The sequence below is a fragment of the Mytilus trossulus genome, chromosome 4 (genome assembly GCF_036588685.1).
Source record: "Mytilus trossulus isolate FHL-02 chromosome 4, PNRI_Mtr1.1.1.hap1, whole genome shotgun sequence".
Classification (NCBI taxonomy): domain Eukaryota; kingdom Metazoa; phylum Mollusca; class Bivalvia; order Mytilida; family Mytilidae; genus Mytilus; species Mytilus trossulus.
The window spans coordinates 26,352,113-26,368,095 of NC_086376.1; the positions used below are offsets into that span (position 1 = coordinate 26,352,113).

Sequence of the window (15,983 nt, forward strand, 5' to 3'; positions counted from 1 at the left end):
CCATTTAGGATTTTTATGGAGCCCAGATAGTTTGAGACAGGTTAATTTCAGTTCAAAATATTATTTTACATAAGAAAAGTCCTTCAAATATTTATGAAAGCAAATACTTTGTCGGTTTAAAATCTAGTCGACTTTCTAACCAATGTAAATTTTGTTTGTGTTATATATTGTTTAATAATAGGTAGGGACTACTTACTTTTATTAAGACTTAATATAAATATTGTTATATCATGATAAGTACCAATATGATAGGAATAAATAAGAGACAATATTTCATCACAACCACAGAGCTTTCGGAAGACAAGAGGTAGGATACACAAACTTGGAGTTTGATTAATCGTTTATCTTTAATATCAATTGTAGATTAAACAAATATTCATATTTATAGATTAAAATTAAAAAAATTCGAGAAAAAACATTGTTTATAAATAATGAAACCTGAAACCAACGCATACAACTAAGCTGTCAATAATTTACAGATTCTTCAGAATCTTTTCTATGAACCACAAAAGATTGACTGGGAAATAAAACTAGAATAATCTCGTTGGCTATTATGTGCATCTTCTAATATTTATATCTGCATTTTTCCCATTCTGCTTTAAAAACCCATGCATGCCAAGAAAGGTTTGCACGTTTGTCTCATCTTCGCTAGCCAAGGGTTACGATCCAATCCCGTTCACTTCACGTGAAGAGAACGGGAGTGGATCGTAACCCTCGGCTAGCGAAGATGCGTTTTGCTATGAGGAATGTATAAGTACGCAGCCTCGTCTCAGTCAATAGCATTGTGTTGGGCACAGTGAGAGTGTCATAATATGAACTCCTTGATGCTAATGTCAAGACCGCTTTTTACAGAACAGTAAAATATCGTTCAACAAAATCTGCAGACTAGTGAGGCTTTCTTAAATGTTTTTTTTAAAATTGTCCTTAATGATGAACGTGTATATTTGTAGTTAAAGGGTGTGTCCTTTCGCATAATTTAAATATTTGCTTAAATATTTAGTTTTAATTATTCTGCTTAAAAAGATTAGGAATGTTATGTAATATCATTTACATACATTCATTAATTCAAGGCAAAACGTACAATTACAGTAATTCACACTTTAAATAAATAAACTTATAAAATATCTTAACATTCGAGGTCTTTAAATAGAACTTCTGGTTTTAATTGAAACTTTGCCTCTGTAATCCAAAACAATTACAACATGTGTGAAAACAGGCACAAACATAGGTTTAAAAATCCTCGTTAATTCTTTATGAGATAAAAGGCTATTGAAAAAAGTTTTTTTTTTGCATCTTCAATTGGGAAAGAAACGGTAGGATCTTTTAAGAATAAATGAACATATTTCTACGTGTTACAATGAATACTAATATGCCATAACTTAAAGGGATCATAATTCAGCCGTAGAAAAATCACAAACATCTTGGAAGCTATGATATACAATCACTGAAAAGGTAGGTCTGTCTTATGATATTTTGTAATAAACAGTATACTAGTATAAAACATAAACTTTAGCAAAATGTGTTTGATTTCATAAAACTAATATTATAAAAGTTATGAAAAAATATATAGCAAAACATCTATAATAATTAGTAGAACGTAATTTCTATTTTATTTCCATAGAGTTATGTAAATTATATAAAACCACAATATAATATTAAAAATATTATCTTAAATGGATTTAAAAAGTTGTGGAGCATATTTTCACTTATAAAGATAAAGACAACATAATTCTATATACGATCATTTTTCTGAGTGTTTTCTCCTAAAAGGGGGTAACATTTAACTTTATTTTTACCATGAACACAGTATTGATAAAAAATCGTTCTGAACTCACATTTTCAAATATAGAGCTAAAGTTCCAAAAACGACGTTTTCTCTGATAAATTGATTGTTAAGATTCATTTAAAAAAAAATAATGTGTATTCATTACAATTTGATATAAGCCATTGCATAAACAAAGTTTAATCCAGCATATTCGAAATATGGAAATACCTGTATCAGATAATACAGATCATTGACATTCGTTTGATGTGTTTGAGGTTTGCTTATGCCATTTGATAAAGAGCTTTCCAATTTTAATTTTCCTTGCAGGTCAAATAAAAGATTTAAAAAAATTAAAATGTGTCTGAGAACCCTAATTTGATGACGGTAAAATGAATTTCCAGAAAGAGAAGTCAATTTCTCACTTGCTTGAAAATCTGGAACTTTTTACATGCTTGAACTATATTAAAGAATATTGTATACTTAACCCTTGGTCATTCATTTACGTTTATGTTAAACTAATAGTTTAAACTTCTTTTGAATTTTCCAACTTTTGACCTGTTGTTCCATTAATTAGACATTTAGTTTTATTTAATCATAATATATCACCATAATATTTACTACGTCAGATCACGAAATTGTCTACTTAAAAGAAATCTGAAAGTTTTTCTTAAAATTAATTGGTTTGATTATTATACACTTTGTGACAAAAGTTCAAAATTAATAGCCTTAAAATGCTTTGTTTTTCTATCTTTGAAGATTGGAAATTAACATTGCTATCATATTTATAAATTGCCCCGAAATTAGTTAATAATATGCAAGGCCCAATTGGAATTTAAATGGAAGACCATGGTCATATTAAATGTCTATTGGAGAGTTTAATGTTTTAGTAATTATCTTTAGTTACTGTTCGTTTAATAACTCAACACCTGAACGCGACTTTTCTAAGTTACAAAAATAAATAGAAATGTAAGAAAACAAATCGAAAAATAAGATAAAGGATTAAGAAGGTACATGGACGAGAAGGTACTGTGATTTTGTAAATGGAAATTAATTGAAAGGTGATAGAAAAATTACTTTTGTGATGAAGAAATCAGAAGTCAATTAGTGAGTTATTACATATAAAAGTAGGTAGGAATTATATTGGATTTACTATATAATTATTTTTCTGACATCTTAGTTGATATCAAAGAAGATATTAATTTCAATTTTTCACACAAGCTATCGTTTGTTAGTATTTATTATCATTTGTAAATGTAACGTGCAATATCGATCATTTATTTAATAATAAAAGTTCAGCGAGTTCTACAAAAAAGGCTCTAATGTAAACTGAGCACACATTGAAACACAACGTGAGTAATGTTGGAGTCAAACATTTAGCTGTAAAGTGAACTAATGATATTCTATGCGTCTTTGGGTTATAAGCTCATTGATGTACACAAGGAGCGGGTTGACACCTTAAAAATAGTTAAACCCCGCCACAGCCCCCAAGTCAGCAACATGTGGATGTTGTTTGGGCTGTATATATCATATTTGTTTCTTAATCATTATTTTGTACAGTTTTGGATGGTTTTTCGATGTCTCAGTTGCATAACTGACTATATGCAATATGGTCTTATCCCATTGTTGCAGACCATATGGTGACATGTAGTTGTTAATTTTTTTCTGCACTTTCGTCTCTTGTGAAGAATCATCTCATTTGCAATCATGCAACCTCTTCCTTTTTTATATCTCGCATCTACATTTATATTCATATCGAATGTCCAAGTCAATTTGACTTTTTTCAGTGATATTCAATTTCAGGTAAACACTATCATTATGAAAGCTTCAATTGCGCGGACGGGTGACTAAACGCATGGATGTATATTTAGTTGAGAAACCTGGGAACAGTATATCAACAGGCAATATATATGTTCCTGTTGAAATTAAGTAACACGTTACAGTATTCTTCTTTTTATGAAGTGTATCATGAAATGCTTTTTAATTAATATAATTTTACAATTGTTGTCTTTCCTTTAACCTCGTCAATTCGTGCTTTGCAATGTTTTGAAATAAGATTTTCAGAAAATTCTCAGACTTAAATAATGCAAGTATTTGTATATTAAACTATACAATCCTTGAATAATGTAAACCACTGAACAACAATTACGACGCCATAGTAGTGAACATACAGACCATTAGAACTGGACAAAATGAAATATCGAATTAGCTATGTTTAAGCAAGTTTCTTTACTCAGTAAATATCATATAAATGGAGTGTTGCATTTATCTAAGCACCCAGTATATATTATTGTAAGTGGATTATTATTTTTTAATAGAATGTCTTATAAATTTTAATAGAATACCACCAATGCTTTATATATATCATATATTCATAACCGACCACCAACTAAGATAGCGAGTCAATAATCTCTAATTGGTTAGCCACTGGGAGGAAAATTCAAATGATCATACATTTCGATCAGTTCTGCTACTTAGTGGCTTATACACGTCTAAAAGTCTCTAAGATCAATGTTTTGGATATGTTCCTTATGTCGTGAATACTATTCCGTTCCATTTTCACGAATGTGACCTACCGAATTAGACTATTTACCGGGTTTGTAATAACATGAGCAACACAACGGGTGCCATGTGTGGAGCAGGATCTGCTTACCCTTTCGGAGCTCATCATATCACACACACATTTTCGGGTTCGTGTTGCTGAGTCTTTCGTTTTTTATTTTGTGTCTGGTGTACTTTTATTTGTCTGTTTGTCTCTTTTTGTTGTTTATCCATGGCGTTGTCAGTTTATTTTCGATCTATGAGTTTAAATGTCCCTCTAATATGTTTAGTCCCTCTTTTTTCAGCAAGTCCCTGTACAAGACACTACTTTTTTTTATATATCGCCTGGTAAGCATCAGTATACAAACTTTTTGAAACTGCAATTTAAATAGATTTTAGTGTGAACATTTATCACCTAACTGTAGCAAGAATTTGTATAGTTACCATACAAATCCTTGAATGTAGGAAAGATGTAAAAATGTAGAAAATAAACATGGGAAACCAATCAATCAATCTGGTAAAGTAATATCACACAGAATATTAAACTAATTATATTTTCAATATTACAAAATACTAAATTCTTAATAGCCTGTTGGGACGACCCCGTGAATATTCAGTATGTAAAGAGACAGTTATGTGAGACGAACCACTTATGAATTAAACTGGACATCTATTATAAGAAGCTGGGCGTATTAAGATAGCCTCTCAATATGGCTTTTTTTTAATAAACTACTTGAATGTTTGTTTATCTTGTTCGGTGTGTTTAAACTAAATGATTTTATTGCCTACGTAAAATATTTTTGAAGAATTGTGGAAATTTGATAAAATGAAATCTCCCGGACTGTCTTTATCTTGATCCAGTTGTGACAGTAATTCTTTACTTTCTATATAGTTGAAACATATAGCATACACCAATTTCTGAAATATTAAAGAACAATGATAGTGTCCTACAGAAAAACAATCCCTGTAAAATATTGTGAAAAATCGATAATTCTAAATAAACACAGGTCAGCCTATTGTCAATAATATTAAATGTCTTGTTCAATATCTCCCACCAACGTTTTAAATGTATTTTGTCGTCATATCTATTTTTCTAATATAAATTGCTTTTTAATATGCAACCTTTTCTTTTGCTGATTGTCAGTACAGCTCCCGATATACACTGAAAAGATTCAATTATTATGAATATATATCTAATGGTTCATATCCTGAACAAAATATTCAAACTGTTTATTTGATATTTAATTTTCTCTTTTTCTGCAGGAAATGGAATAGTTTTGCTATTATGCAATATTGAGATACTACTTGATGATCTCTGAGGCGACCAACCATCCATTACAATGAGCTATTTTAAACAAATGATCAATAAGGTACGCATATTATCTAATAAACAAATGATCAATAAGGTACGCATATTATCTAATCAAACATTAGTTTTAAATGGTCAAAAATTTACTTTATGGAATTCTGTAATTGAATCTTTTTTTTACAGGAATTTACACCCAGGGTTATTAAAATAATGTGATATTCGATTAACATCCCTAGTTGTGTAATAAATAAATATGATGATACTGTACATTTTGCCATCGTTTTAATTTTCAAAAGCAAAATTTGTTTTCTCCAACAAGCCATGACCGGCATGGGCAGCCTTTCAACTGTTCCACTAAAAAAATCACTCAACACCGAAACTGACCTTATTTTCAAAGCATTTGGTATGTCGAATTATATTTGTGTTCAACATTTAAACAAACCTTACTATAAAGGAAACTTGTACGTGTTAAACGATCATTATCAATTAACATAATCTAAATAATATCTGAACTTTAGAATAATGAATCGTTGGAACGAATCCATTTGAATTGTTATGGATCTTTTTTTCGACTTCTTCAAAAAACTTGTAGACCTTATTTTGTAAATGTATTTCCAACTGTGAATGTTGAGACCTCGGTAAAGAGACGAATGGCTGAAACCGGAAAGCAAGACCGTTTCACCGTGACTTGTTTATTCTTTCTTAAAGATGCGTTTCATTCGAATAATGTCATTGTCTAGTACTTAAAAAGTAATATAAAATATCTAATGGAATCATCTTTAATTTAATTATAAATAACTGTTATTTGTAGTGCTTTTGAATTTTTTATTAAAGAAATTAAAGTGCATTACGGCAAGATCCATTCAGCACAGCGTGTCGATGTCCTAATATAGAAAAAATAGCGGGAATGCATTCAGCAGTCTTGTTCACGACAACAAAAGGACAACTCGATACATTTTAAATAACAGCTATGCTTGTAATTGATTTTTTATTTGATTTTCTTGGATAAGGTTATTTTAAAGTGAAAACAAGTCCATCTACGTCGTAAGTTTAATGGATGATGTATAAAAATCGAAATTCACGTTCAGAATGCTAGATGTCCTAAATATTAAACGTTTTCCACACACACACAAAATGTTATGAGTGCTCGACTGTGGAAAATTTCCTTTGACATGAAACAAAATTTTAAAAAATCAACTTTTTCGTACAAATTGCAATAGAATTAAAATTATAAACCATCATGACTATTCCATATTATAAAAAATCTTTTTTATTTCAAGACATATCAGACTTATATTTTCTTACTATTTGTTTTTTCGATACCATAACAACAGCAGTATAAGTTTCCATCTACTTATTAATTTTTCATTCGACTAAAGAAGTATTTTCATGTATTATATATACAAGCTGGTCACAGTATGCATATTTGTTTGTAAGATTCTTTAACGAAAGACAAAAGTGTGTCCACATTTGAATATAATTAATAATAAATGTTTAGCTATCAGGAACATGAAACCCCCAGCAATTATGACTTTTTATCCGGTAAGTGATTTAACGAAACCATTTAAGGATAAAAAATTAGATTTCTGTAAATTGCAAATATAAAACACTATAAATTAATGGAAATAAAAACTCTTAAACTTACACAAAAAGGAGATCTCAATAGTACACAACTTTTAAAGAGGTCAGTTTTTATTTGTAAAAATGAGAAAGATTTGGTATGATTGCGAATGAGAAAACTCAGAAACCAACTGACGTGGAAGGAAACAACTATAGGTTAATGTACGACCTTCATCAATGAGCATTATTTTTTTATATTTATAATTAGTGACTCTAGGCTGGACTGAGAGCAATAAAAAGCGTTATATTGAGAGTATTTTGAAGCACTGACTGTCCCTTTGGTATCTTTCGTCCCTCTTTTGATCCCAGCAATACAACAATACACGGAGAGTAGTTTTAGACATTTTGAAAAGTATAGTTCTATGATAAGGACAATTCGAAGCGTCATCTTATTTTAACAGCAACTGTAAACACGATGTTCAATTCGTTTTAAAGAACCGTTTTACGCAAGATATTGTTAGCAATTAAAAGCAAAATTTTGATAACCGTTTAATGCACTATTCCAGCAGCTCAAAAGAAATTCAGAGCATTATAGTAGGCGGAATAAAAGGAATTATTTTACGAATGATTGCTGCTCAGTTAAACTCAAATAGATACATTTGCACATAGGACGTTTTTCAAATAGACAATGTTCCGTAACATAAAATGGTCCCTGTTTGTGTCATGGCAATTAAAATATTTGATAAAACCAGGACGTTTGACGGGGCAAACAAGTCTCTGAATTATTAAATAAAATGTACATAGATATATGAATGTTAAAGTGTTTGTATGTTTCAAACATCAAATATTTCTAAATATTTACCTTGGGTGTTCCTTTGAGTCAAAATGTTTAAAAACAAGTGATAATATAGAAGTTGTTTGGTGTTTGGTGAAATGCTTATTGCTTTGCATTTTTTATTTTTTTTAAAAGTTGATTTAAATTCAAAGCTCTTTTTTATGCAATTTTCACGAACTATACTATCTTTAGTCCCATTTAATGACTTATGTTAAATCCATGCGACTGTCATACAAGTGAGAGGTTAAGCTAGCTATAAAACCAGGTTGAATCAATCATTTTCTAAATGAGAAAAATCCTGTTCCAAGTCAGGAATATGACAGTTGTTATCCATTCGTGTTATGTGTTTGAGCTTTTGATTTTACCATTTGATTAGGTACTTTCCGTTTTGAATTTTACACGGAGTTCACTATTTTTGTGATTTTACTTTTTTTGCACATCACGATAACAATTGAAGTGATAAGTACATTAGTACTACTCGTTGACGATTCCATGAACTACGAAAGAATAAAACGAATTCAACAGACAGAATATGCACCGTAGCCTTGTTGAACTTGGGTATTCCATAAGGGTTAACAAGCCATAAAGGAATCCTTTCACTATGGGGGCAATTCATAAATTCCTCCGATAAGGAAAAAAACAACATTTGAAGTCATAGTTAAGAATCTTTGGTTAGAAGCTTCCGTGTAATTAGCAAGTCACTATCAAGGAGGTCTGACAAAAAGCTCATGATTTAAACTGTCATAGCTATGTTGGGTATCTATTTCAAGGTGTAGTTTGCTTTGTCCATGCAGTACATGTATTGTGAATTCACATATGGATGCGAAAACAATGTTATATAGTTAATTGAACGACGTCATCAAAAGTTATCATTTTACATTCTTCGGTTTGTTGAAATCTAATTTGCTTTTATCTACGCAAAGTGAAAAGATATTTGAGTACAGTGAAAAAGACTTAAGCCCATTTTACAGTGGTATTCTAAATTTCAATACTTGAGGATTTAAAAAACCTTTATGATCATTTGGACTTTTTGACGCAGTTTTACAATTATGTAAACATAAAGATCCTGTAATAAATAGCTAAAAAGACATAGCCAACTATTCTTTTGTCAGTCAGTAGTTTATGATTACCTTCACAATGATTGTATGCAAACATATTAATATTAATAGCTCTTGACTCTGTCAAATATATGTTTGCTTGCTCGAAAAGTGTACAGAACATCAAACTTTTATCTTTCGTGCATACTTTCAATTAATAAACTTCAGTTGACAGCCATTCATTTGACTATAGTGTTTGTTATACTTGTTCATTGTTGCTACCTATTCACATGGAAGTCTATAAGATTATGTCTGTTGGCTTTGTCATTATTGGAACGGATGCAGTTGCTATGTAGACATCTTGAATGGTTGTTTCAAAGATTAATCTTTCATCCTTGTCTGTAAATCTATTTCCTGCGACTCGACGATCGGATTTGTTGAGATAATTGTGGAATTTAAATTAAATCACATAGGAAAAGTTTGTTTGCATTTCGTAGTTCACACATTGTGAACAAATAGCAGAATTGTGTGATTTGAAATCGCGTTACAAACAAGAATAAATTTAATCAGTTTAGTGTAAGGTATTCAAAGAGGAATAGTTTTTGAAATGAGACTTAAGCCATTACAACTGCGGACTGAGGATGAACAATTTTCACGATATATTAGGACGGAGTATAACAAGGTATTGTTTTTTTCTAAATTTTAACAGTAAATAAATTTGAAAATAATTTCATACAAAATCAATTTTATATGATTTTCTATATGATTTTAATGTTAATCGAACACTTATCATTTATTTGTATGATATGATACTATTTCTACCAAAAAAGTTATCAACACATCACACAAACGTATAATAACCGAATTTTGATACACAATCAAAGAGAATAAACTTTTCATCGATTCCATATTTTAAGACGATTAATATTCGAGCAATAATATCAAATTTTGTGAACCGTAAAATGATTTTATTTTAAAATTAAGTTTGACTTCCAAAAGAACTGACCATTTTAACTCCGAAAAGTTTATTGCATATACAATTTTAAATTACACACATTCCTAATTCTTTCAAAAATGAAGCCACACGTGTCCTCCAAACCGTGTTTCGACAATAACATTTTAATATCCCTTAAGTCTGTTGCTAAACTGGATTCTCTGTAGTCTGTTGGAAAAGTGGCTTCTTTATAGTGTGTTTGTAAAGAGGTTTCTCATAAGTCTGTTTGTTAATTAAGTGGTTTCTTTATAATGTGTTTACGGTTTGCGGTTAAGCGGTCTCAATTTTACAACTTAACATAGTTGGAGTTTAGTTCTTGGATGAAGTGCTGTTGTTGGGTTGTATTTTACGGAAGCGTATTAGGGACATAGAAAAATAAAATTGGCAGTGAACATTTTTTTTTCATAGTCGAAATTTTGACTTTTCAAATCTCGAAATTTTGACTTTAACTTGAAATTTTGACTTTTCAAATCCCGAAATTTTGACTTTAACTTGAAATTTTGACTTTCTAAAATCTTGAAATTTCGACTTTTCAAAAAGTCGAAATTTTGATTTTTTTAAAACTCGAAATTTCAACTTATAAAAAGTCAAAATTTCCACTTTAAACTCGGAATTTCGACTTTTTAAAAACTCGAAATTTCGACCTATTTTAAACTCGAAATTTCGACTTATTTAAGACTCGAAATTTCAACTTATTTTAAACTCAGAACTTCGACCTTTTTAAAACTCGAAATTTCGACTAATTCTAAAATCGAAATTTCAACTTATTTTAAACTCAAAATTTCGACTTTGTTTTTAAATCGAAATAGCGACTTTGATCTTAAAATTTCGACTGTTGAAATCTCGAAATTTTTACTTTTTCTAAGTACTTTTAAAACTTTAATGTTAGTATTCAAACAGGTATTACAATTTCAGAAGGAGTAGACAAGGACGCAAATTATTAAAGCGTCATTTACTTATTTTGGCAATTTATATTCAGAAACTGGTTTTGTTCTTAAATTAAGATATGGATTAGCATTAATATTAAAGAAACCATTCGTAAAGAACATGCATGTTGACAGAATCCCCCCCCCCCCCCCCAATATTCCATGTTTTAGTTTCCACGACACTGTCATAGGATCGTCAGATCTGAGGACATTTAGCATCACAGTTGCAAAGGCCTGTTTGGTATACCAAAAGCAAGTCACTGACTTTGCCATGTTTAAACAATGGTAAATCAAGTAGCAAAAAAATGCCATGCATATTCAGAACGACCAATGAGCTGCCCCAGTTTTCTAGTTTTGGAAGTTTGCATTCTTATAACCCAAATATTAACCCTTGTCTTTATATACCAAACTGTTGAATAAAAGTATGTCGTAATATAGGTGTGTCGGAATAGCGGGGTTACTTGATACACATATCTGAAGTCCAGACTTGAAATATGTATTTGAACGTGAAACATAATTTATTTATTCTTTGGCAAGAACAAGATTTTCTATCTAAAATAACCTCTTTAAAATGGTTTAGATAATTAAAATATGCTTATTAATCTTTTGTGGATAGTTGTCTTATTGGCAATCATACCACATCTTCTTTTTTTTATTATGAAGTTTGTGATGTAAATGGCTCTCCGCCTCGTTGATATAAATGACTGTGAATGTGGTAATCGCAAACGTATAAATACTGAGGAAAAGTCGAAATTTTAAGTTTTAAAAAAGTCGAAATTTTGAGTTCAAAAGAAGTCGAAATTTCGAGTTTAGAAAAAGTCGAAATTTCGAGTTTAGAAAAAGTCGAAATTTCGAGTTTAGAAAAATCGAAATATTCAGTTTAAAAGAAGTCGAAATTTCAAGATTTTAGAAAGTTAAAATTTTAAGATAAGAAAAGTTAAAATTTCGAGTTAAAGTCGAAATTTTGAGATTTGAAATGTCAAATATTCGACTTTGAAAAAAAAGTTCACTGACAATTTTATTTTTTCTATGTCCCTAATACGCTTCCGTAGTATTTTATTGTGATCAGTGAGTAAACTATTGTCACTGTAGTCATAAAGGTAGGTTAAGTGGTTTCGCTGTATCAATTTCTGTTGTACGTTTGATGAAGAATTTTTACTGTAGACTGTACGGGGCGCCGAATGGGACTCTTGTGGTTTTGTACTCAAAATTCAATTTTGTACGGACAAAAGTGACTTTTGTTCAACAAAAATGAGTTCAGTTTAACAAAATTTGTATCATACTACAAATTTAAAATTTTGTCATACAAAATTATCTATCAGCGGACAAAAGCCACTTTTGTCATGACAAAATTCATTTTTGCTCCACAGACTTGACTTTTGTTACCTAATTTGAAAATTGGGCGACAAAAATCAATTTTGTATTCAAATTAGTTTAGTTTGGTTTCTGTGAACTAATTTGCATACAAAATCGACTTTTGTTACACAAAATTGACAAAATTGACCAATGTGATCAACAAAATTGACAAAATTGACCTTTGTGAGACAAAATTGACCAATGTGAGACAAAACTGACTTTTGTCGCAACAAAATTGACAAAATTGAATTTTGTCTTAACAAAATTGACAAAATTGACATTTGTGAGACAAAATTGACCAATGTGATCAACAAAATTGACTTTTGTGAGACAAAATTGACCAATGTGAGACAAAACTGACTTTTGTCTCAACAAAATTGAATTTTGTATCAACAAAATTGACTAAATTGAATTTTGTCTCAACAAAATTAACAAAATTGAATTTTGTCTCAACAAAATTAACAAAATTGATTTTTGTCTCACGAAAGTCAATTTTGTTGAGACAAAAGTCAGTTTTGTTGTTACAAAATTGAATTTTGTCGTCACAAAAATGAATTTTGTCGTCACAAAAATGAATTTTGTCGTCACAAAATTGACTTTTGTCTCAACAAAATTGACAAAATTGACTTTTGTCTCAACAAAATTGACAAAATTGACTTTTGTCTCAACAAAATTGACAAAATTGACTTTTGTCTCAACAAAATTGACAAAATTCTCTTTTGTCTCAACAAAATTAACAAAATTGACTTTTGTCTCAACAAAATTGACAAAATTGACTTTTGTCTCAACAAAATTGACAAAATTGATTTTTGTCTCAACAAAATTGACAAAATTGACTTTTGTCTCAACAAAATTAACAAAATTGACTTTTGTGTCAACAAAATTGAATTTTGTCTCACAAAATTGAATTTTGTCTCACAAAAGTCAATTTTGTCTCACAAAAGTCAATTTTGTCTCACAAAAGTCAATTTTGTCTCACAAAAGTCAATTTTGTCTCACAAAAGTCAATTTTGTCTCACAAAAGTTAATTTTGTCTCACAAAAGTTAATTTTGTCTCACAAAAGTTAATTTTGTTTCACAAAAGTCAATTTTGTCTCACAAAATTGAATCTTACCTCACACAATTGACTTTTGTGACTTTAATTTCCATATCAGGTAACAAAAGTCAATTTTGTATGCAAATATGTTTATATTTGCATACCTTTTAGACAAAATTGACTTTTGTCATGACAAATATGAATTTTGTCTACAAAAATGAATTTTGTCATGACAAAAATGAATTTTGTCTACACAAATGAATTTTGTCATCACAAAATTGAAGTTTTCACAAAACAAGTCTGTATCACATAGTTTTGTAAGACAAAAATGATTTTGTTATGACAGAATTGAATTTTGTACAAAACCACAAGAGTCCCATTCGGCGCCCCGTAGACTGTTCGTTGTATTTTGTTAATGAAGTTATATTCTCCTCACAAGAAATACGAATGTTTCCTACATCATATAAACCACAGGATAGTTACACTGATGAACTAGATATTTTATTAATAAATTGTATGATATGGAACAAAAACATTTGAAAGCAATAAACGGCCCGAACGAATTAAAATCAATTGACGTTACAGACTATCAAAGTTCTGACTTGATGAAATGATGACTTCATATTATAAAGCGTAAAACCGCACAAAAGAAATGAAAATTATCAGCAGTCAATGCCATTATATCATGATTGATCACTTGTATTATGTGAACCGATACAAATATAATGAAAAATATCGGTCAAAAACTTTCTTACATATTTCATGCAGGTTTAAATAGAGTTTCCACTCTAAATATTCATATTTAATAAGATCTGAATATTAATTTACATAGGATATAACTTAATCAAAGTTTTGTATATAGACATTTAAAGTCTCGTTGGTCTCTTTGACACTAACGTTTGTATTACATCAAAGTTTATACTAGCATTTACAGAACTTTAGTTTGTTTGTTTGTTTGTTTGTTTGGTAGAAAAATTTAAACCGTAGTCTGTATATATCTTACATTGCCTTTTCATGGTGCATACAATTAAAATATGGACAATTATATGTCTTTAATTCAGGTTTGACATCTTTAGACAAACCATTTTTTTTACCTTTTTGTAACTAGACTAAAACACTACTGTACATAAAAAAATTAACCTAGAATGTTTTAATAAATCATGTAATTTCATCCCCCTACTTAAAAATTTAAGCATAAAATATAAAGAAATTATTTTAGAAATTTTGTGTGAACATTTGCAACTTATAAAATGTCCAAGTTCTGGGGATCAGACTTGTTTTCAGTGGTTGTCGTTTGTCTGTTTAATTCTTAGGTGTGACAGTGTCTAGTTTCCGCTTTTTTTGTTTTATATAGACAAGACCGTAAACTGGACCCCTGCTGTGTTTACTTATCGCTAGCCTACACTTCGATACGGAGATTGAGATGGAATGACAGAGTTAAATTAGATGGTTTTCCTGTTTGAATTGCTGTATACTAGTCAATTCAGTGTGTCACTTTATAGCCTACTGTTCAGGATGAGCCAGTGAGCTGTGATGAAGGCCTATCTTAAACTGGACCCCTGTTGCGTTCACTTATCGCTACACTGACCTTCGGTGCGAAGCTATAGATAGAACGGCGGACCAGTTTAGGTCTCTCTTTGACCTATTTCATAGTTATCTTCATATATACAAAGTGACATGGAGGGAGATTTGTCACCACATTTATCTATCTTGTACAAAATCAAAGGACGGTAACTGTGTCCTCGGGCCTACTAAATAGGAATGTTTCTGTACCCTACCTTGTCCCACTTCTCGACATTGAAAGAGGAGATATGAAGCACTCAAAATCTTGAAAGTATATAAAGCGACCATAATGACTACTCCGATGTTTGATCATTCTAGGTCAGTTTCAAAAGTTTTAAGTTTGTTTAGAAAATGGCTTCTAGAATTTCAATGCGTCATTTAGACCAGCAGAAATCTATATTTACATTTGAGTCTTTAACTCTTTAGATATTATTAAATAATGTCAGGTATTTGTCTCCTTAGAATAAATTCATCTAAATTATTTTTGCTAGGACAACAATGTTGTTTTATCAGTAAATGATGCAGAACTATAAAGTAACTTGATGCAACTTTGTCATCACTGAAACACGATAATCAATGAGTAATTTATTGGCCTTTGTAAACAAATAAGTCATTCTAAATGTCACCAAAGTCATCATCCGGGATATTGATCGTCTGCCGACTGATACAGAAGCAGAATCTCGTATTCATTCTTACGTATAGGTTTCCTTTAATTTACTAAATTAATTCATTAAAAAAGCTGCATAAACTTTATGAGGCCACAATGGGTGTTTTGAATTGTTTCTATAATGTTTATGTTCTATTAATTCCCATCAACCGTTTATTACAAATAAGTATTGAATTCAATAGTTTAATGCCAAGCACCATACTTAGAACAGAAAAGTTCAATTACTGAATATATTAATTATCTTATCTCGTGATATCTAGCAGTGTAATACAAAAAATGTCGTTAATAAAAGTCAGTCAAATAGTTTCAATCGTATTTCTAGTGTAACAATTCGTTTGATTTTATTGTCAACTCAATATCCGTGGAAAATATAAAACAATTTAAATGTTGATAACCG

The 15,983-nt window shown here is 30.1% G+C and overlaps 1 protein-coding gene across 14 annotated transcripts in view; it reads left to right on the plus strand.

Moving 5' to 3' along the window:
- The window catches only part of LOC134714969 (myb-like protein W), a 29,455-nt gene that overhangs the window by 9,789 nt on the left and 3,683 nt on the right, over window positions 1-15,983 (plus strand). For 3 of the 14 annotated variants that reach the window (XM_063576735.1, XM_063576734.1, XM_063576730.1), the window contains exon 2: window positions 5,567-5,709. In XM_063576735.1, coding sequence (XP_063432805.1) covers window positions 5,644-5,709 — 66 coding nt within the window. In that variant the 5' untranslated portion in view covers window positions 5,567-5,643. Of the gene's footprint in view, window positions 1-209; window positions 308-1,128; window positions 1,453-2,667; window positions 2,890-5,566; window positions 5,710-9,246; window positions 9,727-15,983 lie in introns of those variants that run through there. The other 11 variants (XM_063576741.1, XM_063576739.1, XM_063576729.1 and 8 more) reach the window with 10 other exon arrangements.